A 23,630-nucleotide genomic window follows, 5' to 3' on the forward strand; every position below is an offset into this window, starting at 1 on the left:
GCGTGCTTTTGGGGAGAGCAAATATGTGCAGGCCTGTGCCAGATGGGGGGGAGTCACCTGCACTGTGCCGTGTCACGGCTGTGCCGTGCTCTGCACCACGGCACTGCCACGCTGAGCTTGGCCCCACCATGGAGCCCCACGGTGTCAGCCCCACAGGGGACTGGGGTGCCAGCCCCATGCAGGGTTGGGGTGCCCAATTCACAGGACGTGGGGGCTCTGACTGTGTCGGGGTTCCCACTGGGAACTCTGTGCATCCCCAGCCCGTCCTGCCCCTGTGCTGGCTGTGGGGGTCTCCCCTGCCACCGGTGTCCCCGGTGTGGGATGGCCAGGCAGGAGTACAGGCAGGGGAAGGGGGGCCCCAGAAAAGGGGGGACCTGCCCTCCTCGGGGTTTTGGGGTCTCCACAGCCCCACTGACCCCTGCTGACCCCCACCCGCAGGCCAATGCTGATCGACATGAGCCGGGTGTACCGCCAGAGCAACCTGGAGAACCTGGACCAGGCCTTCACCGTGGCCGAGCGGGATCTGGGGGTGACGCGGCTGCTGGACCCCGAAGGTACGGGCTGGGGTGAACTGGGGGGGGTCCCTCTGCGGAGCCCCATCCCTCCCCACCACGGGGTCCCCCAGCTGAGCCCCTCCCTCCCCGCAGACGTGGACGTGGCGCAGCCAGACGAGAAGTCCATCATCACCTACGTGTCCTCGCTGTACGACGCCATGCCGCGCGTGCCCGAGGTGCAGGACGGCGTCAAGGCCAACGTGAGTTGGGGTGCTGGGGGGGTCTTCTGCCACCCCCTGCAGCGTCACCCCCCAGCCTCACACGTGTCCCCCTCGCCAGGAGCTGCAGCTGCGCTGGCAGGAGTACTACGAGGTGGTGACGGGGCTGCTGCAGTGGAGCCGGCAGCACTCGGCGCTCTTCGAGGAGCGTCGCCTCCCCGCCAGCTACGAGGAGATCGAGGTGAGGCCACCGGCACGGGCATGGCAGTGGGGACAGGAATGGAATGGTGCTGATGGCCTGGCATGGGCACGGGGATCACGGTGCTGCCACAAGGGTGACCGACCCCGGGAGCCACTGGTAGCTGGGGCAGTGTGTGGGGCTAGCTGGCCTGTGGCACCATTGTGGGTGGCTCGTGGCCAGTGAGGGGTGCCAGCCGGCCGGCAGCCCCACCGTGGGTGGCTTGTGTCCAGTGTGGCAGCCCACGGCCAGCTGAGCTGTGCCAGGCAGTGGGTCACCGTGAGACCGGGGTGCGGCTGTGGCACGGAGCCCCCTCCGGTGCCAGCCTGGGGGTCTGCGGGGTTCGGGGACTCAGAGCCATGACAGAGCCGGGTGCCCCATGAGGGGGGGCCCCCCCCTGTGACTCACCCTCCTGGCTCTGCCGTGAGTCACCGCTGGCAAAGCCCAGCGCGGCCACTTCCTTCCCGCCGGCTCTGCGCACATGGAAAATTGCGGGGTGGGGAGGGCGGATGCTTGGGGAGGGGGCAGCGGCGGCTGGGGGTCCCCGCTCAGCTGTGCCCCCCCAACCCCCCCCCCCCCCCCCCCCCCCCCCCCGGCAGATCCTCTGGCGCCAGTTCCTCAAGTTCAAGGAGACGGAGCTGCCGGCTCGGGAGGCCGACAAGAACCGCTCCAAAGCCATCTTCCAGGCGCTGGAGGTACCGGCCAAGGGCTGGGGCGGGGCTCGGAGGTGGAGTCCTGGGTGCTTGGGATCCCAAGGGGTGGGGGGGGCCTGAGGGGGAGACCCTGCGGACCTCAGGTCCTGAGGGGTGGGGGTCCCGGTAGCCGGGGGTCTCGAGAAGCTGGGGATGTGTCCCAAGGGGATGATGGTCCTGGGGGCCTCGGGGGGCTCTGGGTGGGTCCTAAGAGGATGACGGTCCTAGGGGCTGTGGGTCCTGCGGTGTCAGGGGTCTTGGGGGTGTGGGGTGGGTCCCAAGGGGATGACGGTCCTAGGGGCTGTGGGTCCTGGGGTGTCAGGGGTCTTGGGGGTGTGGGGTTGATCCCAAGGGGATGACGGTCCTAGGGGCTGTGGGTCCTGGGGTGTTAGGGGTCTTGGGGGTGTGGGGTGGGTCCCAAGGGGATGATGGTCCTAGGGGCTGTGGGTCCCGGGGTGTCAGGGGTCTTGGGGGTGTGGGGTGGGTCCCAAGGGGATGATGGTCCTAGGGGCTGTGGGTCCTGGGGTGTCAGGGGTCTTGGGGGTGTGGGGTTGATCCCAAGGGGATGACGGTCCTAGGGGCTGTGGGTCCTGGGGTGTTAGGGGTCTTGGGGGTGTGGGGTGGGTCCCAAGGGGATGATGGTCCTAGGGGCTGTGGGTCCCGGGGTGTCAGGGGTCTTGGGGGTGTGGGGTCGATCCCAAGGGGATGACGGTCCTAGGGGCTGTGGGTCCCGGGGTGTCAGGGGTCTTGGGGGTGTGGGGTGGGTCCCAAGGGGATGATGGTGCCGCGGGTCCCGCGGCAGTGCCCCTTGGGGCAGCGTGTGACGTTTGGGGTGTGCAGGGCGCGGTGCAGTCGGGACAGCTGAAGGTGCCCCCCGGGTACCACCCGCTGGACGTGGAGAAGGAGTGGGGGCGGCTGCACGTCGCCGTGCTGGAGCGGGAGAAGCTGCTGCGGGCGGAGTTCGAGAGGCGAGTAGCGGAGGCGGGGGGGGCCGTGGGGCCGGGCAGGGCCGCGCTGGCACCCACACCCCCCTCCCGCTGCCAAACCGCGGGGCTGGGCCAGGGTGGGGTGTCCCGGCCCCCCCCGAGGGGGAACCACAGGGCTGTGAGTCACCGCTCCTGCTGGGAAACCTCTGCGGCCGCCGGCCTCCAGCACGGCACAGCACAGCACGGCACGAGAGGGATGGGGGCCGGATCGGGGACAGCGGGGATGGGGGTGGGATGGGATGGGGACAGGAGGTGGGATGGGGGTGGAGGGTATTGAGAATGAGATGGGGGGGGCAGGATGGGGATTGAAGTGGAATGGGATGCGGGGGATTGGGATTGAGGTTGGAAGCGGGGTGGGGATGGGAAAAGGAAGATGGGGATTGGGAGCAGGATGCAGCGTGGGACAGGACCCATGCCGTGCATGGCCAGGACAGCTGCCCCCCTTGGGCAGGACCTGATCTCTGCTGACCGTGTCCCTCTGTGTCCTCCCCCCCCCCCCGTGTCCCTGCAGGCTGGAGCGGCTGCAGCGTGTGGTCACCAAGCTGCAGATGGAGTCAGGGCTCTGTGAGGAGCAGCTGAACCAGGCGGATGCTCTGCTGCAGGCAGTGAGTGCCGGTGGCACCGACCGGGGCAGGGGGGGCCTGGTGGGAGCAGCCCCCGGCCATGGCCCCGCCCTTACCGTCCCTGCCCCCGCAGGACGTGCGGCTGCTGGCGGCTGGGAAGGCTCCACAGAAGGCGGCAGAGGTGGAGAGGGACCTGGACAAGGCGGATGCCATGATCCGGCTGCTCTTCAACGACGTCCAGACCCTCAAGGACGGGCGGCACCCCCAGGGCGAGCAGATGTACCGTCGGTACGGGCGCTGCGGGGGTCCCCCACGGCTTGTCCCCGTGGCCCTGTCCCCCCAGAGCCCTCCTTGTCCTTCCTGCCCCCCATGTCCTCCTTGTCCTTCCTGCCCCTCAAAGCCCTTCGTGTCTCCCTTGTCCCCCATGCCCCCTGTGTCCTCCACGCTGCCCATCCTCCCCATGCCCCCCATGCTCCCTGCACCCCCAGCCACTCCTATGCCCCCCAAAGCCCTGCAAAGCCTCCTGTGTCCCCCATGCCCCCTGTGTCCTCCACGCTGCCCATCCTCCCCATGCCCCCCATGCTCCCTGCACCCCCAGCCACTCCTGTGCCCCCCAAAGCCCTGCAAAGCCTCCTGTGACCCGCCCCATGTCCCCTGTACCCCTCAAAGCCCCCCATACTCTCCCCACAAGCCCCCCCCGTGACCCCTGTACACCCCAAAGCTTCTCATGCCCCCAAAGCCTCTCGCGTCCCCAAAGTCCCCATGTCCGCTGTGCCCCCTTTGCAAAGCCCTGTGCACCCCAAAGCCCCTGACGCCCCCCGAGTCCCCGTGGCCCTTGTGCCCCGGTGACACCTCCCTCCCCGCAGCGTGTACCGCCTGCACGAGCGCCTGGTGTCCATCCGCACCGAGTACAACCTGCGGCTCAAGTCGGGGGCGCCGGTGGCGGCGGCGGCCGCCGTGTCGGTGACGTCGGCGCAGCGGCGGCCGGAGCCGGACGAGGCTCCGCTGCGGTACCTGCAGGAGCTGCTGGCCTGGGTGGAGGAGAACCAGCGGCGTGTGGCCGCGGCCGAGTGGGGCGTGGACCTGCCCACCGTGGAGACCCACCTGGGCGCCCACCGTGGGCTGCACCGCGCCATCGAGGAGTTCCGTGCCAAGGTGGAGCGGGCACGGGCTGATGAGGTGAGGCCCCTGGGCGCTGGGGACCCCCTGGTCCTGGGGGTGACGAGGTGAGACCCTGCAGGGTGCTGGGGTGCTCCCAAGTCCTGGGGGTCCTCTGGGGCTGTCCCCACTGTGCTTCAATGGGTCCCCCAAGTGCTGTGTCCTCCCCTCCTCACGAGCATTTCCTGCGGGGTGCCTTTGCTCTGTGCCTCGGGGTCCCTGAAGAACCATGGCCACCCCTCTTTCTGCTCCCCAAGGCCCCCAGGGCTCACCCACCTCTGCTCCTGGGGCTGTGCACAGCCTGGTGGGAGGGGGTGGTTTGGGAAGAGCAGCCCAGCCCAGCTGTGCCCACAGCTGTGCCCTTGTTCTGGAGCCCCGTGGGGCCCGGGGTGCCCTGGGAGGGTGGGGGGGCACCGTGCCCCGAGGGCATCACCCCGCAGCCCCTGTACCCCTGGTGTGGCCCCTCCGCTGCCCTCCCCAGGAGTCCCCTTGCGGGGCGCAGGGGGGCAGCTGGGGTGGGGGTCCCGGGGCTGACGGCGTCTCCCGCAGACCCAGCTGTCCCCCGGCCCCAGCGGCGCGTACCGGGAGTGCCTGGGCAAGCTGGAGCTGCAGTACGCCAAGCTGCTGGTGAGGCCGGAGGGGTGGGCGGGAATGGGGGGCAGACGTGGTGGGACCTGCTGGGGACGTGTGGCCTGGGGGGGGTCATGGGGGGTGGTAGACGTGAGGGGACTTGCTGGGGAGGGGGCCCTGCTGGTGGGGTGTGAGATGGGGGGGGGACCTGGCGGGGTGGGTGACATGGGAGAGAGCTGCTGGAGGAGGGTGTGACAGGAGGGGGGACAATTTGGTTGGGGGGGTTGTGCTGGGGGTGAGTGCGGGGAGGGGGATGTGGGGCAGGAGGATGCAGGACTTGTGGGGGGAAGTGGGGAGGAGGTTAAGGGGGGGGCAGAGGGTGTGCAGGGGGCAGCCGTGTGGGGATGAGGCCGCGCAGGGCGAGGACGGAGCTGCAAAGCACCCCCCTGTGCCTCCCCAGAACTCCTCCAAGTCGCGGCTGCGGCACCTGGAGAGTCTCCATGGCTTCGTCAGTGCCGCCACCAAGGAGCTGCTGTGGCTGAGCGAGCGCGAGGAGGAGGAGGTGGCCTTCGACTGGAGCCACAACAACCCCGCCATGGCTGCCAAGAAGGAGAGTTACTCGGTACGGGCACGGCGGGCACGAGCACAGACACGGGAATGGGCACGGACATGGGCACAGTGACAGACATAGGAATGGGCACGGACATGATATGGACACAGGGATGGGCATGGACACAGGGATGGACATGGACACAGGGATGGACATGGGGATGGGCACAGACATGATATGGACACAGGGATGGGCATGGACACAGGGACAGGCACAGGGATGGGCACGGGCACAAGCACAGACACGGGGGTGGGCACGGACACGATATGGACACAGGGATGGGCATGGACACGGGCATGGACACAGGGATGGGCATAGACACAGGGATGGACATGGACACAGGGATGGGCATGGACACAGGGATGGGCATGGACACAGGATGGACATGGGGATGGGCACGGACATGATATGGACACAGGGATGGGCATGGACACAGGGACGGGCACAGGGATGGGCACGGGCATGAGCACAGACACGGGAGTGGGCACGGACACAATATGGACACAGGGATGGGCATGGACACAGGGATGGGCATGGACACAGGGACAGGCACAGGGATGGGCACGGGCATGAGCACAGACACGATATGGACACAGGGACGGGCATGGACACAGGGACAGGCACAGGGATGGGCACGGGCACGAGCACAGACACGGGAGTGGGCACGGACACGATATGGACACAGGGATGGGCATGGACACAGGGATGGACATGGACACAGGGATGGACATGGGGATGGGCACGGACATGATATGGACACAGGGATGGGCATGGACATGGGCATGGACACAGGGATGGACATGGACACAGGGATGGGCATGGACACAGGGACAGGCACACAGGGAATGGGCACGGGCACGAGCACAGACACGGGAGCGGGCACGGACACAATATGGACACAGGGATGGGCATGGACACGGACACAGGCATGGATACGGGGATGGGCACGGACATGGACACAAGGACAGACACGAGGATGGGCATGGACACGATATGGATACAGACATGGGCATGGACATAACGTGGGCATGGACACAGGGACAGACACAGGGATGGGCATGGACACGATATGGATACAGGGATGGGCATGGGCACGGGGATGGACATAGCGATTGGCACGGACACAGACAAGGACAGGGACAGACATGGGGATGGGCATGGACACGACATGGGCACAGGGATGGACACAGACGTGGACATGGGGATGGGCATGGACGTAACATGGGCACAGGAATGGGCATGGACACGGGCACAGACACAGGGATGGTCATGGACACGGACATGGGCACAGGGATGGACACACGGACGTGGACATAGGGATGGTCATGGACGTAACATGGGCACAGGGATGGGCATGGACACAGACATGGACATGGACCCAGGGATGGGCATGGACACGGACACGGGGATGGGCATGGACACAGGGACAGACACGGGGATGAGCATGGACATGGGGATGGACACAGGCACAGGCATGGACGTGGGGATGGGCATGGACAAGACATGGGCACAGGGATGGGCATGGACACGGACATGGACATGGACGTGGGGATGGGCATGGACATGGACACGGGCACAGGGATGGGCATGGACACGGACATGGGCACAGGGATGGGCATGGACACAGACATGGACATGGACCCGGGGATGGGCATGGACACAGACATGGATATGGACCCAGGGATGGGCATGGATACGGACACGGGGATGGGCATGGACACAGGGACAGACACGGGGATGAGCATGGACATGGGGATGGGCACGGACAAGACATGGGCACAGGGATGGGCACGGACACAGACATGGGCACAAGGATAGGCATGGCCATGGCATGGACACGCATGTGAACAGACACGCATGGAGGACACGGCTGCTCCACGTGGACACACCCATGGACACACACACACGTGCCATCCCCACACACGGACGTGGCTGCGTCACGTGGTCCCCTCCCTGCTCTGCAGCGCTGAGCCCCCGTGTGCCCCCCCACACCCAGAACCCCCCTAACCCTCCGAGCACCCCCAGAGCCCCCCTTGCACACGCAGCCCCAGGTGTAACCATACACACAGAGCTGTGCACACGTGTGTGAGCCCTGGCCCCCCCACGCTGGCCCTGCACACGTGTGTGAGCCCTGGCCCCCCCACACCCTGGCCCTGCACACGTGTGTGAGCCCTGGCCCCCCCACACCCTGGCCCTGCACACGTGTGTGAGCCCTGGCCCCCCCACCCCCTGGCCCTGCACACGTGTGTGAGCCCTGCCCCCGGCCCAGGCGCTGATGCGGGAGCTGGAGCTGCGGGAGCGGCGGATCCAGGAGCTGCGGAGCTCGGGGGAGCGGCTGCTGCGCGAGGAGCACCCCGGGGCGCAGACACTGGAGGTGGGCGTGGGGCTGGGGGCAAATGGTGGGGCATGAGGGAGGGCTGGGGGGCTGCAGGGACGGGCTGTGCTGGGGGGGTGTGGGGAATCTGGAGGGGGCCTGGGGGTCTCAGTGACCTTGGGGGACTTGAAGAGGCTGGGAGAAACTGAGGGGCACCTTGGTGGGTTGGGGAGGGGGTTCAGGAGGGTCTGGGCACGGGGTCACTGGTGTGGGGTGCAGCAGGCACTGGGGGTCACTGGTGAGGGGTGTAGTGAGCACTGGGCGTTACTGGTGTGGGGTGCAGTGAGCACTGGGGTCACTGGTGAGGGGTGTAGTGAGCAGGGGGTCACTGGTGATGGGTGCAGCGGGCACTGGGGGTCACTGGTGAGGGGTGTAGTGAGCAGGGGGTCACTGGTGATGGGTGCAGCGGGCACTGGGGGTCACTGGTGTGGGGTGCAGTGAGCACTGGGGGTCACTGGTGATGGGTGCAGCGGGCACTGGGAGTCACTGGTGAGGGGTGTAGTGAGCACTGGGTGTTACTGGTGAGGGGTGCAGTGGGCACTGGGGGTCACTGGTGTGGGGTGCAGGGGGCACTGGGGGTCACTGGTGTGGGGTGCAGGCTGGCACTGGGCATTACTGGTGTGGGGTGCAGCAGGCACTGGGGGTCACTGGTGTGGGGTGTAGTGAGCACTGGCCGTTACTGGTGTGGGGTGCAGCGGGCACTGGGGGTCACTGGTGTGGGGTGCAGCGGGCACTGGGGTCACTGGTGTGGGGTGCAGCGGGCACTGGGGGTCACTGGTGTGGGGTGCAGGCTGGCACTGGGCGTTACTGGTGTGGGGTGCAGCAGGCACTGGGATTACTGGTGTGGGGTGTAGGCTGGCACTGGGCGTTACTGGTGTGGGGTGCAGCGGGCACTGGGGTCACTGGTGTGGGGTGCAGCAGGCACTGGGATCACTGCTGTGGGGTGCAGGCTGGCACTGGGCGTTACTGGTGTGGGGTGCAGCGGGCACTGGGGTCACTGGTGTGGGGTGCAGCAGGCACTGGGGTCACTGGTGTGGGGTGCAGTGGGCACTGGAGGTTACTGGTGTGGGGTGCAGTGGGCACTGGGGGTTACTGGTGTGGGTGCAGTGGGCACTGGGGGTCACTGGTGTGGGGTGCAGCAGGCACTGGGCGTTACTGGTGTGGGGTGCAGCAGGCACTGGGGGTCACTGGGGTGCAGCAGGCACTGGGGGTCACTGGTGATGGGTGCAGTGAGCACCGGGGGTCACTGGTGAGGGGTGTAGTGAGCACTGGCCGTTACTGGTGTGGGGTGCAGCGGGCACTGGGGGTCACTGGTGTGGGGTGCAGTGAGCACTGGGGGTCACTGGTGTGGGGTGCAGCAGGCACTGGGGTCACTGGTGTGGGGTGTAGGCTGGCACTGGGCGTTACTGGTGTGGGGTGCAGGCTGGCACTGGGCGTTACTGGTGTGGGGTGCAGCGGGCACTGGGGTCACTGGTGTGGGGTGCAGCAGGCACTGGGGTCACTGGTGTGGGGTGCAGTGAGCAGGGGGTCACTGGTGTGGGGTGCAGCAGGCACTGGGGTCCCTGGTGTGGGGTGCAGGGGGCACTGGGGGTCACTGGGGTGCAGCAGGCACTGGGAGTCACTGGTGTGGGGTGCAGCGGGCACTGGGGGTCACTGGTGTGGGGTGCAGCGGGCACTGGGGGTCACTGGTGTGGGGTGCAGCAGGCACTGGGGGTCACTGGGGTGCAGCAGGCACTGGGAGTCACTGGTGTGGGGTGCAGGGGGCACTGGGGGTCACTGGTGTGGGGTGCAGCAGGCACTGGGGGTCACTGGTGTGGGGTGCAGGGGGCACTGGGGGTCACTGGTGTGGGGTGCAGGGGGCACTGGGGGTCACTGGGGTGCAGCGGGCACCGGGGTCCCTGGTGTGGGGTGCAGGGGGCACTGGGGTCACTGGTGTGGGGTCCAGCAGGCACTGGGGGTCACTGGGGTGCAGTGGGCACTGGGGTCACTGGTCATGGGTGCAGTGGGCACTGGGGGTCACTGGGGTGCAGCGGGCACCGGGGTCCCTGGTGTGGCAGCCTGTAGCAGTGCGGGTGCAGGTGTGGGTGCAGGCCAGGCGCGGGTGTGGGCACCGGTGCCCTCGGTGCCAGCCCCGGTGTCCCCCCCCCGCCGCCCGCAGGCGTTCCTGGCAGCGCTGCAGACCCAGTGGAGCTGGATGCTCCAGCTCTGCTGCTGCATCGAGACCCACCTGAAGGAGAACACCAACTACTTCCAGGTACTGGCGGCGGGCTGCCGGGGAGGGGCTGGGAGTGGGGAGGGCGGGCGGGACACCAGTGCTGACCCCCCGGCCCCCCCAGTTCTTCGCCGAGGTGCGGGAGGCCGAGGAGCTGCTGCGAAAGACGGAGGAGGCGATGCGGCGCAAGTTCAGCTGCGACCGCGGCACCACGGCCACACGCCTTGAGGACCTGCTGCAGGACCTCGCGGTGAGGGCACCCCCGAGACCCCCAGGGAGACGCCCCCCAGGTCCCGGGGGTCCCCCAGGGTAACCCTGCCCAGATCTGCAGGGTGACCCTGCTGCGTGACCTTGGAGCGAGGGCAAGTGGGAGCCCAGGGGGGACAGCCCACGGGGACCCCCCCCGAGATCCTCAGGGCGTCCCCAGCCCCATGGCAACCCCAGGCTGACCCCGGCCCCCGGCGACTCTGAGGTGACAGACCCCCTGCAGCCCCCGGGGTGACCCCCAAAATCAGAGTCCCACAGCTGCCCCTTGGGTGTCCAGCTGCAGAGTGCCGGGGTGCCACCCCCACTGCAGCCCCTGGGGTGACCCCAACACGTCCATTGCTGCAACAGACCGGGGTGACCCCCCTGCCTCATATTCCTGACCCCTCCCCAAACTCCCAGGATCCTCCCCCCCCCAATATCCCAAGAGCTCCCAAAACCTTTGGGACCTCCTGATACTGAAAAAAAAACCCTGGTATCTCCCTAAAATTCTGATGCCCCTCAACGCGATGGGACACCCCAAATCCTGAGGGGTCCCAAATCTGCCCCCCCACAGGAGCAGAAGGAGCAGCTGGCGGAGTTGGGGGCGCAGCTGGGGGGTCTCTCCCGCCGCGCCAGGACCATCGTGCAGCTCAAGCCGCGCAGCCCCTCGACCCCCCTGCAGGGCCGGCCCCCCATCCAGGCCGTCTGCGACTACAAGCAAATGGAGGTGTGGGGGGCGCGAGGGTTGGATTAGGGTTGGTTCCCCTGGGGAGGCCGTGGGGGGGTCCAGCACCCCACTCTGATGCTGACCCAGCCCCATGGGGGGACACAGGAGGAACCCCCCTCTGGTCTGACACCACCCTGGGGGACAAGGGGACACATGGGGGACCTCCCACCCTTCTCTCACGCTGCCCCAGCCCCATGGGGGGACACAGGAGGAACCCCCCTCTCATCAGACACCACCCTGGGGGACAAGGGGACACATGGGGGACCTCCCACCCTTCTCTCACGCTGCCCCAGCCCCGTGGGGGGACACAGGAGGAACCCCCCTCTCATCAGACACCACCCTGGGGGACAAGGGGACACATGGGGGACCTCCCACCCTTCTCTCATGCTGTCCCAGCCCTGTGGGGGGACACAGGAGGAACCCCCCTCTGGTCTGACACCACCCTGGGGGACAAGGGGACACAGGAGGAACCCCCCTCTGGTCTGACACCACCCTGGGGGACAAGGGGACACATGGGGGACCTCCCACCCTTCTCTCACGCTGTCCCAGCCCCATGGGGGGACACAGGAGGAACCCCCCTCTGGTCTGACACCACCCTGGGGGACAAGGGGACACATGGGGGGACCTCCCACCCTTCTCTCACGCTGCCCCAGCCCCATGGGGGGACACAAGGCGTCCCCCAGCCAGACTGAGACCACACCAGTCCCACAGGGGAATATGGGGGGACACTGGGGAACGTGGTAGAGGCACAGGTGGGCGCAAGGGCCCGCACCCCCACCCTGACCCCCCGCCCCGCAGGTGACGGTGCACAAGAACGACACCTGTGCCCTGGTGAACCACGCGCAGCCGCAGCAGTGGCGGGTGCTGAGCGCCGGTGGCAGCGAGGCCGTCGTCCCCTCGGTCTGCTTCCTCCTGCCGCCCCCCAACAAGGAGGCTCTGGACGCCGTGCACAGGTGGGGACGGTGACCCTGCACCCCACACGGGCTCCCCTGTGTCCCCCCCCCCCCCTCCTCTAACTCCAGGTCCCCACAGGCTGGAGACCACCCACCAGCAGCTGCTGGGGCTGTGGCAGCAGCTGCACCAGGACCTGCGCAGCCTCCGCGCCTGGCAGTACCTGACCCGGCACATCCAGCAGATCCAGTCCTGGACGCACGTCACGGTGAGTTCCTGGGGGTCCCCACAGCGCCACGGGGGTCCCGGGGGTCCCGGCGGGGGCTGACACGGCCGTGCCCCCCCCCGCCCCCCCAGTTCCGCACGCTGCCGGCCGAGGAGGTGCGCCAGGTCCTGTCCAGCCTGGAGAGCCACTACCAGGAGTTCCTGCGGGACAGCCAGGACTCCCAGAGCTTCCAGCCCGACGACCGGCTGCAGGTGGAGCGTGACTACAACGCCTGCACTCACAAATACGAGCTGCTGCTGCGTAGCCAGGAGAAAGGTGGCTGTGCCCTCCCTGCCTCCTCTGAAGGGTGGGGGTTCCCCAGGGTTTCCCCGGGTGCTGAGCATCCCCAGGTCCCCGCGGTGTCCCTGGGGTATTGCCATGGTGCTGAGCTGTCCCAGTCTCCCCACTCCTCACACTGGCTCTCGGGGTGTCCCCAGGGTGCTGAGCCATCCCTGCATCCTCCCCTTCCCGACACGGGTCCCCGTGTTGTCCCCGCAGTCTGAGCCATCCCAGTGTCCCCTCTCCCTCCTCTGGGTCTCCAGGGTGTCCCCAGGACATCCCTGTGTCCCCAGGGTGTCCCCATGGTTCTGAGCCATCCCCGTGTCCCCTCTCCCTACTGTGGGTCCTCGGGGTGTCCCCAGGACATCCCCGTGTCCCCTCTCCCTGCTGTGGGTCCCCAGGGTGTCCCCATGGTTCTGAGCCATCCCCGTGTCCCCTCTCCCTCCTCTGGGTCTCCAGGGTGTCCCGGGGACATCCCTGTGTCCCCAGGGTGTCCCCATGGTTCTGAGCCACCCCCATGTCCCCTCTCCTTGCTGTGGGTCCCCAGGACATCCCTGTGTCCCCTCTCCCTGCTGTGGGTCCCCAGGACATCCCTGTGTCTCCAGGGTGTCCCCATGGTTCTGAGCCATCCCTGTGTCCCTTCTCCCTGCTGTGGGTCTCCAGGGTGTCCCCAGGACATCCCTGTGTCCCCTCTCCCTGCTGTGGGTCCCCAGGACATCCCTGTGTCCCCTCTCCCTGCTGTGGGTCCCCAGGGTGTCCCCAGGACATCTCCCTGTCCCCTCTCCTTTCTGTGGGTCCCCAGGGTGTCCCCAGGACATCCCCATCTCCCCTCTCCCTGCTGTGGGTCCCCAGGACATCCCTGTGTCCCCTCTCCCTCCTCTGGGTCCCCAGGGTGTCCCCACGGTGCTGAGCCATCCTGGTGTCCCCGCGGTGTCCCCGCGGTGTCCCAGGGCACTGAGCCGCCCCCCCGTGTCCCCGCAGGAGAGCAGGACGAGTCTCTGTGCAGGAGCTACATCTCGCAGCTGAAGGACATCCGTCTGCAGCTGGAGAGCTGCGAGAGCCGCACCGTGCACCGCCTGCGCCTGCCCCTCAAGGCCGACCCCCTGCGCGAGTGCGCCCAGCGCCAGGCTGAGCAGCAGGTGTGTGACACGCCTGCGACACGCCTGTGACGCGTGTAGCGCGCACAGATGGGGGGAACCTCGGTGCCAGGATGGGCCCGGGGGAACGGTTTGGGTCGCAAAGGCCCTCAGAGCCCACTGAGTCCACCCGGTCCCCCGGCACTGCACCCCTGACACGTCCCCAGGTGAAGCACAGGGCTGTAAAACCTCCCCAGGGCTGGGGCTCCAGCCCTGCCCTGGCCAGCTGTGCCCTTTCCAGGAGGAGTTCTCCCAATATCCTAAACCTCCCCTGTCCACCTGCACCGATGGGCTGCAGAGCCTTCCCCTGCTCCTCCCCTCCTGGGGTCCACGAGCATTTGGTCGGGGGTTGGCCCTGTCCTGCAGCCAGCAAGGACTGAGGGACTCCTTCCCCTGCAGCAAACACACCTGGAGCTGGAGGGCATCCAGAAGAACCTGGCCAAAGTCAGCGAGAAGACGGAGCAGGTGCTGGCGCAGCCGGAGCAGGCGGGCTCAGCCCCTGTCCTGCGCTCCGAGCTGGAGGTCACCCTGCGGAAGATGGAGCAGGTGTACAGCCTGTCCAGCATCTACCTGGAGAAGTGAGTGAGCCCTGGCACCGGCACTCAGCGGCTCCGGGGCTGCCAACGAGCCTGGGCAGCTGGGAGGCCATGGGGAGCCTGGGGAGAGCCAGCATGCCTTTCCCTTTTTTCCTTCCCTCTTCTCTTTTTCCCTTTTTTCCTTTTCCCTTTTTTTTTTTCCTTTTCCCCTTTTTTTCCTTTTCCCATTTTTTTCCTTTCCCCTTTTTTCCTTTCTCCCTTTTTTCCTTTTCCCCCCTTTTCTCCTTTCTCCCTTTTTTCCTTTTTCCCCTTTTTTCCTTTTCCCCTTTTTTTTCTTTTCCCATTTTTTTCCTTTCCCCTTTTTTTCCTTTCTCCCTTTTTTCCTTTTTCCCCTTTTTTTCTTTTCCCTTTTTTTCTTTTCCCCTTTTTTTTTCCTTTCCCCTTTTTTTTCCTTTTCTCTTTTTTTTCCCCCTTTTTTCATTTTTCCCTTTTTTTCTTTCCCCTTTTTTTTCCCTTTTTTCTTTTTCCCTATTTTTCTTTTCCCTTTTTTTCTTTTCCCCTTTTTTTTCCTTTTCCCCTTTTTTTCCTTTTCCCATTTTTTTCCTTTCCCCTTTTTTCCTTTCTCCCTTTTTTCCTTTTCCCCCCTTTTTTCCTTTCTCCCTTTTTTCCTTTTTCCCCTTTTTTCCTTTTCCCCTTTTTTTTCTTTTCCCTTTTTTTCCCTTTCCCCTTTTTTTTTTCTTTTTTCTTTTTTTTTTCCCTTTTTTCATTTTTCCCTTTTTTTATTTCTCCTTTTTTCTTTTTCCCTTTTTTCTTTTTCCCTATTTTTCTTTTCCCTTTTTTTCTTTTCCCTTTTTTTTATTTTCCCTTTTTTTTTCTTTTCCCTTTTTTTTTCCTTTTTTCTTTTTTTTCTTTTTCCCCTTTTTTTCTTTCCCCTTCTTTCTTTTTCCCTTTTTTCTTTTTCCCCTTTTTTCTTTTTCCCTTTTTTCCTTTTTCCCCTTTTTTTTCCTTTCCCCCTTTTTTCCTTTCCCCCTTTTTTCCTTTCCCCCTTTTTTTCCTTTTCCTCTTTTTTTCCTTTTTCCCTTTTTTCCTTTTTCCCTTTTTTTTCTTTCCCCCTTTTTTCTTCCCCCTTTTTTATTTCCCCTTTTTTTCTTTTCCCCTTTTTTTCCTTTTTTTCCTTTCTCCCTTTTTTTTATTTCCCCCTTTTTTCTTTTCCCCTTTTTTTCCTTTTTTTCCTTTTCCCCTTTTTTCCCTTTCCCCCTTTTTTCCCTTTCTCCTTTTTTTTTTTCCTGTTTCCCCTTTTTCTCCCTTTCCCTTTTTTTTTTCCTTGTTCCCTTTTTTCCTTTTTCCCTTTTTTTTCTTTCCCCCTTTTTTCTTCCCCCTTTTTTATTTCCCCTTTTTTTCTTTTCCCCTTTTTTTCCTTTTTTTCCTTTCTCCCTTTTTTTTATTTCCCCCTTTTTTCTTTTCCCCTTTTTTTCCTTTTTTTCCTTTTCCCCTTTTTTCCCTTTCCCCCTTTTTTCCCTTTCTCCTTTTTTTTTTTCCTGTTTCCCCTTTTTCTCCCTTTCCCTTTTTTTTTTCCTTGTTCCCTTTTTTCTTTCCCCCTTTGTTTTCTTTCCCCCTTTTTTTTCTTTCCCCCTTTTTTTCCTTTCCTCCTTTTTTTCCTTTCCCCCTTTTTTCCCTTCCCCCTTTTTTTTTTTTTCCTTTTTTCCTTTTTTTTTCCTTTTCCCCCTTTTGTTTCCCTTTCCCCCTTTCTTCCCTTTTCCCCTTTCCCTTCCCTCCTGGGTCTGCAGTGCTGCCCTTGCTCAGCTGCCCGCTCCCACCCCGATCCCGGCTAATCCATCCCGCTCCCACCCCGCTCCTGCTCCCGGCTGATCCCGTCCCCGTGCCGCAGGCTGAAGACCATCGGGCTGGTGATCCGGAGCACGCAGGGGGCTGAGGAGCTGCTCCGCAAGTACGAGGAGCAGCTGAAGGACGTGCAGGCGGTGCCGGCTGACCTGGCTGAGCTGGAGGCCAGCAAGGCTGAGCTAAAGGTACTGGGTCTCCAGGGTGTCCCGGGGACATCCCTGTGTCCCCAGGGTGTCCCCATGGTTCTGAGCCACCCCCATGTCCCCTCTCCTTGCTGTGGGTCCCCAGGACATCTCTGTCCTGGGATGTGAGTCCCAGGGGCTCTGGGGGGGTGCCAAGGGGAGCCCCAGAGGGTGGCTGGGGACACCGTGGCTGGCCCTGACCGGTGCCCATCTGCCACAGCGGCTGCGGGCGCAGGCCGAGGGGCACCAGCCCTTCTTCAGCACGCTGGAGACCGACCTCGGCAAGGCCAAGGACGTCAACGAGCGGATGGTCCGCGGCCACAGCGAGCGGGACGTGGACCTGGAGCGGTACCGGGAGCGCGTGCAGCAGCTGCTGGAGCGCTGGCAGGCCGTGCTGAGCCAGGCTGACCTGCGCCAGCGCGAGCTGGACCAGCTGGGCCGCCAGCTGGGCTACTACCGGCAGAGCTGCGACGCGCTGCGCCAGTGGATCCGCGACGCCCGGCAGCGCCAGGAGGCCATCCAGGCCGTGCCCATCACCGACAGCCAGGCCGTGCGCGAGCAGCTGCTGCAGGAGAAGGTAGGGCTGGGCTGGCCGTGGGGCGAGGGGCGCTCCCGGCCATCCCCAGTGGGGCGAGGGGTGCTCCTGGGCGCTCCCCAGCAGGACGAGGGGTACTCTCAGCTATCCCTGGCCGTGGCGTGGCAAGGGGTTCACCTGGCCATCCCCAGCAGAGTGCAGATCTGCCCATCTCTGTCTGTGGCAGAGTGAGGGGAGTGCCCAGCTGTCTCCGGCCATGGCACGTTGAGTGTTGCTCTCGGGTGGCTGCAGCAGGAGGGGGACCATCCCTGGCCATGGCATGTAGTGGGTGCTCTCATCCATCCCCAGTGGGATGGGGGGTGCTCCTGCCTGACCATTTTTTGTCGGAACCCAAGGTGTCCCTCAGACACTCCTGGATGTTCCGGGTCCAGGGCAGAAGCCTCTGAGACCCTGGCAGGCAGCCGGAAACCCCTGTGGCTTTGAGTTCGACCCATGGAACAATTTACCAACTTTGCAGGAAGAACAAGAAATCACAAAAGTTTAGATATTATAATAGAAGTAGTCACAAAGTGAAAGGTAGGATTTTTGAGTGCTGTACAGGGGGGTTTTAGGCCTTGTACAGAGGGGTCTGAGTTTTGTACATGGGGGTCAGAGGTTCTAAGATGGAGGGATTTGGGCGTGCCCTGTCCTCCTTCTTTCTCCTTCCTATTCCCCATGTTCTTGGTGATGTTGGCACTCCCAGATTGGTTTAGAGTGGAAAGCCACTGTTCAATATAGGTGATAGGCATTGGGGAAAAACTATAAACATTTAATACGTAATGTGTGATATAAAAGATGGCACCAGCCCCCTGGGCGGGGGAGACGAAGACGGAGGGAGACGGAGAGAGACACAGAGGGAGAAGGAGTCAGGGACAATGTCAGGGAGTGTGTGTGCCTTGAGATTATTGCAATAAACTGCCTTGAGACCACACGACTGAAGACTGCTGAGTCTTTCTTTGAAGGCACGGGTTGGAGGAGAGACTTTACCACCACCCAGAGTCACCCCAATCTGGGGGAGACTCCGGCAATTTTTGGCTACATCAGGGTGAGGGGTGCTCCCGGCCATTCCCAGCCATGGCAGGGCAAGGGGTGCTCTTGGCCATCCCTGGCCAAGGTGGGGTGAGGTGTGCTCCAGGGTGGCCATGGGGTGCCCGGGCTCACCCCCACACGTCTCCCCAGAAACTGCTGGAGGAGTGTGAGCAGCACAAGGAGAAGGTGGAGGAGTGCCAGCGCTATGCCAAGCAGTACATCGATGCCATCAAGGTGAGCCCACTGCCTGGGGGGCTGGGGAGGCAGCACTGGGAGTCCTGCAGGGGGTGGGCTCGCAGCACCGTGGCCAGGGGGCTCGTCCCACGTAGCAGAGCTTTGATCACCCTCTCCTCATCAGGACTACGAGCTGCAGCTGGTGAGCTTCAAGGCGCAGGTGGAGCCGGTGGCATCGCCGGCCAAGAAGCCCAAGGTGCAGTCGGCATCTGACAGCATCATCCAGGAGGTGAGGGAGGCGTCTCACTGCCACTGCCCTGGGACGTCCTGCAGCAGCTCCCGGGGCGTGGCTGCTCACTGAAGGGGTGGATTTGGGGGTGTGGCGCGTGGCCGCGCCTCCGTGCAGCCCCGCGATTGCTGGGGTACCCGGTGGGCCACGGGGCAAGCTCCCCTCTCTCGTGCTGACCCACTGTCCCCACAGTACGTGGACCTGCGGACGCAGTACAGCGAGCTGACCACGCTCACCACCCAGTACATCAAGTTCATCACCGAGACACTGCGGCGGCTGGAGGACGAGGAGGTAGGGAGCGGTGCAGGGCGGCATGGCCAGCTGTATAACCAAAAGTTCACGGGGCCTCTGGCCCCATCGCTAACACCAGCCCACGGCCATGACTCCAGCCCTACCACTGATGGTAGCTCACGTCCATGACTCTGGCCCCACCACTAACGCCAGCCCTATGGCCGTGACTCCAGCCCCATCACTAACCCTGGCCCATGGCTGTGACTCCAGCCTCGGCCCCATCACTAACAGTGGCCCATGGCTGTGACTCCAGCCCCGGCCCCATCACTAACAGTGGCCCATGGCTGTGACTCCAGCCTCGGCCCCATCACTAACAGTGGCCCATGGCTGTGGCTCCAGACCCGTGACTAATTCTGGCCCATGGCCATGACTCCGGCCCTATCACTAACACTGGCCCACGGCCTCTAGCTCCTGCTCCCTGCTGGGCTCCTGGGAGCAAGGCTGCTGGCTCTGTGTACAGCGGGTCTCTGAGCCAAGCTGGCTCTGGGCACCGGGGGCTCTGGTGTGACTGGTGGTAGGAGGCACTTCCCAGATACACGTAGTGCAGTCAGCACCTGCCTGCGCATGCTGCTGTGCTGGGCGCTGGCCCGCGGGGTCTGGCGCGGGGTAACCTCTCTAACTCTTGGTTTCTGCCCTTGGAGCCGCTTTGCCAGTGCTTTTTCTTGGGGAATATTTGTGTTGGTGGGGATCTAATGGAGGGTAAAAAACCAGGATGACTCTGGCAGCCGTGCACCAGGTACTCACTCTGCGCATGCCTTCTCCCCGCGGCACCCTCCGCCTCCCCCACGGCTCACCCTCTCTTCCTCGCCCTCCTCTACATCTCTGCTGCTCTGGGACCAGGGGTCCGCTGTGGGGTCTGGCTCCCCTGCATGCGCTGCCCGGGCCCTGCGGAGCGTGCGGCTGCCTCGCTCGTAGTGCATGTGGTGCACGTGCTGCGGCACGGCCCCAAGCCGGGCGCCAGCTGCGTTGGCCCTTTGGCAGACCCTGCTCCCGGTTGCCTGGAGAGGGCTGGGAGGGGTTTGAACCAGCTGAACTGCTCTCTCCTGTTGAGGCTTTCCCGGCAGGGAAAAGCTCTGCTGGCACCGCCCTCGCACCGCTCCCCTCTCTTCTGCTCCCAGTGCTCCGGCCGTCTCTCTCCTTTCCCCACGGCAGCGCTGTCTGTGCCAGGCCCCTCGCAGGGGGAGCCAGGGTGGTGATGTGCACGCTGCTCGCATCGTCTTCGTCGCTTGGGCTCCGCTCGCTCTCTGTCCCTTCTCTCTGGAACGTGGCTTCCTGCGCTGCTGTCTGGCTCCCGTTGCCTGTCTGCCTGTGCTGTCGTGTGTCCCCTGTCGTGCCACACATCTTCTGGAAGCTGGCGTCACCGGCTCGTGCGGTGGCCCAGGGGCCGAAGCCATTCCACGCGCATCTGCCACCCCTCGGCTGTCTCGGCAGTGTGCGGCTGGGCCAGCATCGATTCCACGGCGCGATCGCATCCCTTGTGATTTGTCTCTCTCTCCCCTCTCTGTCCCCTGCACCCTCTTTCCCCTCCAGAAAGCCGCCGAGAAGCTGAAAGAGGAGGAGAGGAAGCGGCTGGCGGAGGTGGAGGCGCAGCTGGAGAAGCAGCGGCAGCTGGCCGAGGCCCACGCCAAAGCCAAGGCACAGGCGGAGGCGGAGGCGCGGGAGCTGCAGCTCCGCATGCAGGAGGAGGTCACCAGGCGGGAGGTGGTGGCCGTGGATGCCGAGCAGCAGAAGCAGAACATCCAGCAGGAGCTGATGCAGCTGCGGCAGAACTCGGACCACCAGATCAAGTCCAAGGTGAAGCTGATCGAGGAGGCCGAATACAACCGCAAGAAAGTGGAGGAGGAGATCCGCCTCATCCGCCTGCAGCTGGAGAGCACCGAGAAGCAGCGGGAGAGCGCAGAGACGGAGCTGCAGGAGCTGCGGGCACGTGCCGAAGATGCTGAGCGGCAGAAGCGGCAGGCACAGGAGGAGGCCGAGCGCCTGCGCCGGCAGGTGAAGGAGGAGAGCCAGAAGAAGCGGGAGGCGGAGGAGGAGCTGAAGCGCAAGGTGCAGGCTGAGCGCGAAGCGGCACGGGAGAAGCAGAAGGCGGTGGCAGACCTGGAGCAGCTGCGGCTGCAGGCGGAGGAGGCTGAGCGACGCATGCGGCAGGCAGAGGCTGAGAAGGACCGGCAGATCCAGGTGGCCCAGGAGGTGGCCCAGCGCAGCGCTGAGGCCGAGCTGCAGAGCAAGCGGCTCTCTTTCGCCGAGAAGACGGCGCAGCTGGAGCTGTCCCTGCAGCAGGAGCACGATGTGGTGGCCCAGCTGCAGGAGGAGGCTGAGCGGCTGAAGAGGCAGCAGCTGGAGGCCGAGCGCTCGCGGGAGGAGGCCGAGAAGGAGCTGGAGCGCTGGCGGCAGAAGGCCAACGAGGCGCTGCGCCTGCGGTTGCAGGCCGAAGAGGTGGCCCACAAGAAGTCACTGGCACAGGAGGAGGCCGAGAAGCAGAAGGAGGATGCAGAGCGCGAGGCCCGCAAGCGCGCCAAGGCAGAGGAGGTGGCCGTGCGGCAGAAGGAGCTGGCGGAGGAAGAGCTGGAAAAGCAGCGGGAGCTGGCAGAGGGCACAGCCCAGCAGAAGCTGGCGGCGGAGCAGGAGCTGATCCGGCTGAAGGCGGAGATGGAGAATGGGGAGCAGCAGCGCCTGCTCCTGGAGGAAGAGCTCTCGCGGTTGAAGGGCGAGGTAAACGAGGCCATCCAGAGGAGGAAAGAGCTGGAGGAGGAGCTGGCCAAGCTGCGGGCAGAGATGGAGGTCCTGCTGGAGAGCAAGGCCAAGACAGAGGAGGAGTCGCGCTCCAGCAGCGAGAAGTCCAAGCAGCGGCTGGAGGCGGAGGCCAACAAGCTGCGGGAGCTGGCCGAGGAGGCCGCCCGCCTGCGCGCCCTCTCCGAGGAGGCCAAGCGGCAGCGGCAGCTGGCAGAGGAGGAGGCCAGCCGGCAACGGGCCGAGGCCGAGCGCATCCTGAAGGAGAAGCTGGCGGCCATCAACGAGGCCTCGCGGCTGAAGGCGGAGGCGGAGATCGCGCTGAAGGAGAAGGAGGCGGAGAACGAGCGGCTGCGGCGGCTGGCGGAGGACGAGGCCTACCAGCGCAAGCTGCTGGAGGAGCAGGCGGCCCAACACAAGCAGGACATTGAGGAGAAGATTGCCCTGCTCAAGCGCTCCTCAGAGAGCGAGCTGGAGAGGCAGAAGGGGCTTGTGGAGGATACGCTGCGGCAGCGGCGACAGGTGGAGGAGGAGATCCGCGCCCTCAAGGCCAGCTTCGAGAGGGCCTCAGCTGGCAAGAGCGAGCTGGAGCGGGAGCTGAACCGCATCCGTGGGGAGGCAGAGGAGGTGCAGCGCAGCCGGGAGCAGGCGGAGCGGGAGGCTGAGCGGCAGCGGGCGCTGGCGCTGGAGGAGGAGGGCCGCCGGCGCGAGGCCGAAGAGAAGGTGCAGGCCATCCTGGCGGCCGAGGAGGAGGCCGGGCGGCAGCGGCGGCTGGCCCTGGAGGAGGTGGAGCGGCTGCGGGCCATGGTGGAGGAGGCGCGGCGGCAGAAGGAACTGGCGGAGAAGGAGTCAGAGCGGCAGATCCAGCTGGCCCGGGAGGCGGCGCAGAAGCGGATTGCAGCGGAGGAGAAGGCGCACCTGGCTGCCGTGCAGCAGAAGGAGCAGGAGCTGCTGCAGACACGCCAGCAGGAGCAGAGCCTCCTGGACCGGCTGCGCGAGGAGGCTGAGCGGGCCCGGCGGGCGGCTGAGGAGGCCGAGTTTGCCCGTGGCAAGGCCGAGCAGGACGCCAGCTTGTCCCGGCAGCGCGTGGAGGAGGCTGAGCGGCTGAAGCAGCGGGCAGAGGAGGAGGCGCAGGCCAAGGCACAGGCACAGGCGGACGCAGAGAAACTGCGGAAGGAGGCCGAGCTGGAGGCAGCAAAACGGGCGCAGGCGGAGCAGGCGGCCCTGCGGCAGAAGCAGCTGGCCGATGCCGAGATGGAGAAGCACAAGAAGTTTGCCGAGCAGACGCTGCGGCAGAAGGCGCAGGTGGAGCAGGAGCTGACCAAGGTGAAGTTGCAGCTGGATGAGACAGACCACCAGAAGGGCATCCTGGATGAGGAGCTGCAGCGGCTGAAGGAGGAGGTGACAGACGCCGTCCGCCAGAAGGCCCAAGTGGAGGAGGAACTCTTCAAGGTCCGGGTGCAGATGGAGGAGCTGGCCAAGCTGAAGAGCCGCATCGAGGAGGAGAACAAGGCGCTGATCCTCAAGGACAAGGACAACACGCAGAAGTTCCTGGCGGAGGAGGCAGAGAAGATGAAGCAGGTGGCAGAGGAGGTGGCCCGGCTGAGCGTGGAGGCGCAGGAGGCCGCCCGCATGCGGCAGCTGGCTGAGGACGACCTGGCGCAGCAGCGGGCGCTGGCAGAGAAGATGCTGAAGGAGAAGATGCAGGCGGTGCAGGAGGCCACGCGGCTGCGGGCCGAGGCTGAAATGCTGCAGAAGCAGAAGGATCTGGCGCAGGAACATGCCAAGAAGCTGCAGGAGGACAAGGAGCAGATGCAGCAGCGCCTGGCTGAGGAGACCGAGGGCTTCCAGAAGACGCTGGAGGCTGAGCGCCGGCGGCAGCTGGACATCACGGCTGAGGCCGAGCGCCTCAAGCTGCAAGTGGCGGAGATGAGCATGGCCCAGGCCAAGGCTGAGGAGGAAGCCAAGCGGTTCAAGAAGCAGGCGGAGGAGATCAGTGAGAGGCTGCATGAGACTGAGCTGGCCACACAGGAGAAGATGACGATGGTGCACACCCTGGAGATCCAGCGGCACCAGAGCGATGAGGATGCGGAAAAGCTGCGGAAGGCCATCGCTGACCTGGAGAAGGAGAAGGAGAAGCTGAAGCAGGAGGCAGCGCTGCTGCAGCAAAAGGCAGAGGAGGTACTGGGCTGTGGGTCCCCCTTAGTGGTGGTGGTACACAGGGAGGCTGTCCCTCTTCCCAGCCAGCCCACACCATCCCTGGGCCGGTCCCCAAGGACCATCACTGGGGATGGTGGGGCTGGACCCCCTGTGCAGGTCAGGGA

At 64.5% G+C, this 23,630-nt stretch overlaps 1 protein-coding gene across 11 annotated transcripts in view; it reads left to right on the forward strand.

Annotated features, from left to right (window-relative positions):
- The window catches only part of PLEC (plectin), a 62,149-nt gene that overhangs the window by 31,633 nt on the left and 6,886 nt on the right, over positions 1-23,630 (forward strand). For all 11 annotated transcript variants that reach the window (XM_053978645.1, XM_053978652.1, XM_053978682.1 and 8 more), the window contains 25 exons: positions 439-554; positions 648-754; positions 834-953; positions 1,550-1,645; positions 2,483-2,610; positions 3,140-3,233; positions 3,325-3,479; positions 4,058-4,370; positions 4,899-4,976; positions 5,380-5,541; positions 7,799-7,903; positions 10,062-10,157; positions 10,240-10,365; positions 10,936-11,088; positions 11,887-12,041; positions 12,121-12,247; positions 12,337-12,520; positions 13,505-13,662; positions 14,059-14,237; positions 16,084-16,222; positions 16,440-16,796; positions 17,973-18,056; positions 18,181-18,285; positions 18,478-18,576; positions 20,107-23,487. In XM_053978645.1, coding sequence (XP_053834620.1) covers positions 439-554; positions 648-754; positions 834-953; positions 1,550-1,645; positions 2,483-2,610; positions 3,140-3,233; positions 3,325-3,479; positions 4,058-4,370; positions 4,899-4,976; positions 5,380-5,541; positions 7,799-7,903; positions 10,062-10,157; positions 10,240-10,365; positions 10,936-11,088; positions 11,887-12,041; positions 12,121-12,247; positions 12,337-12,520; positions 13,505-13,662; positions 14,059-14,237; positions 16,084-16,222; positions 16,440-16,796; positions 17,973-18,056; positions 18,181-18,285; positions 18,478-18,576; positions 20,107-23,487 — 6,817 coding nt within the window. The remainder of the gene's footprint in view (positions 1-438; positions 555-647; positions 755-833; positions 954-1,549; positions 1,646-2,482; positions 2,611-3,139; positions 3,234-3,324; positions 3,480-4,057; positions 4,371-4,898; positions 4,977-5,379; positions 5,542-7,798; positions 7,904-10,061; positions 10,158-10,239; positions 10,366-10,935; positions 11,089-11,886; positions 12,042-12,120; positions 12,248-12,336; positions 12,521-13,504; positions 13,663-14,058; positions 14,238-16,083; positions 16,223-16,439; positions 16,797-17,972; positions 18,057-18,180; positions 18,286-18,477; positions 18,577-20,106; positions 23,488-23,630) is intronic.

This window comes from Vidua macroura, chromosome 1 (genome assembly GCF_024509145.1).
Source record: "Vidua macroura isolate BioBank_ID:100142 chromosome 1, ASM2450914v1, whole genome shotgun sequence".
NCBI classification, from domain to species: domain Eukaryota; kingdom Metazoa; phylum Chordata; class Aves; order Passeriformes; family Viduidae; genus Vidua; species Vidua macroura.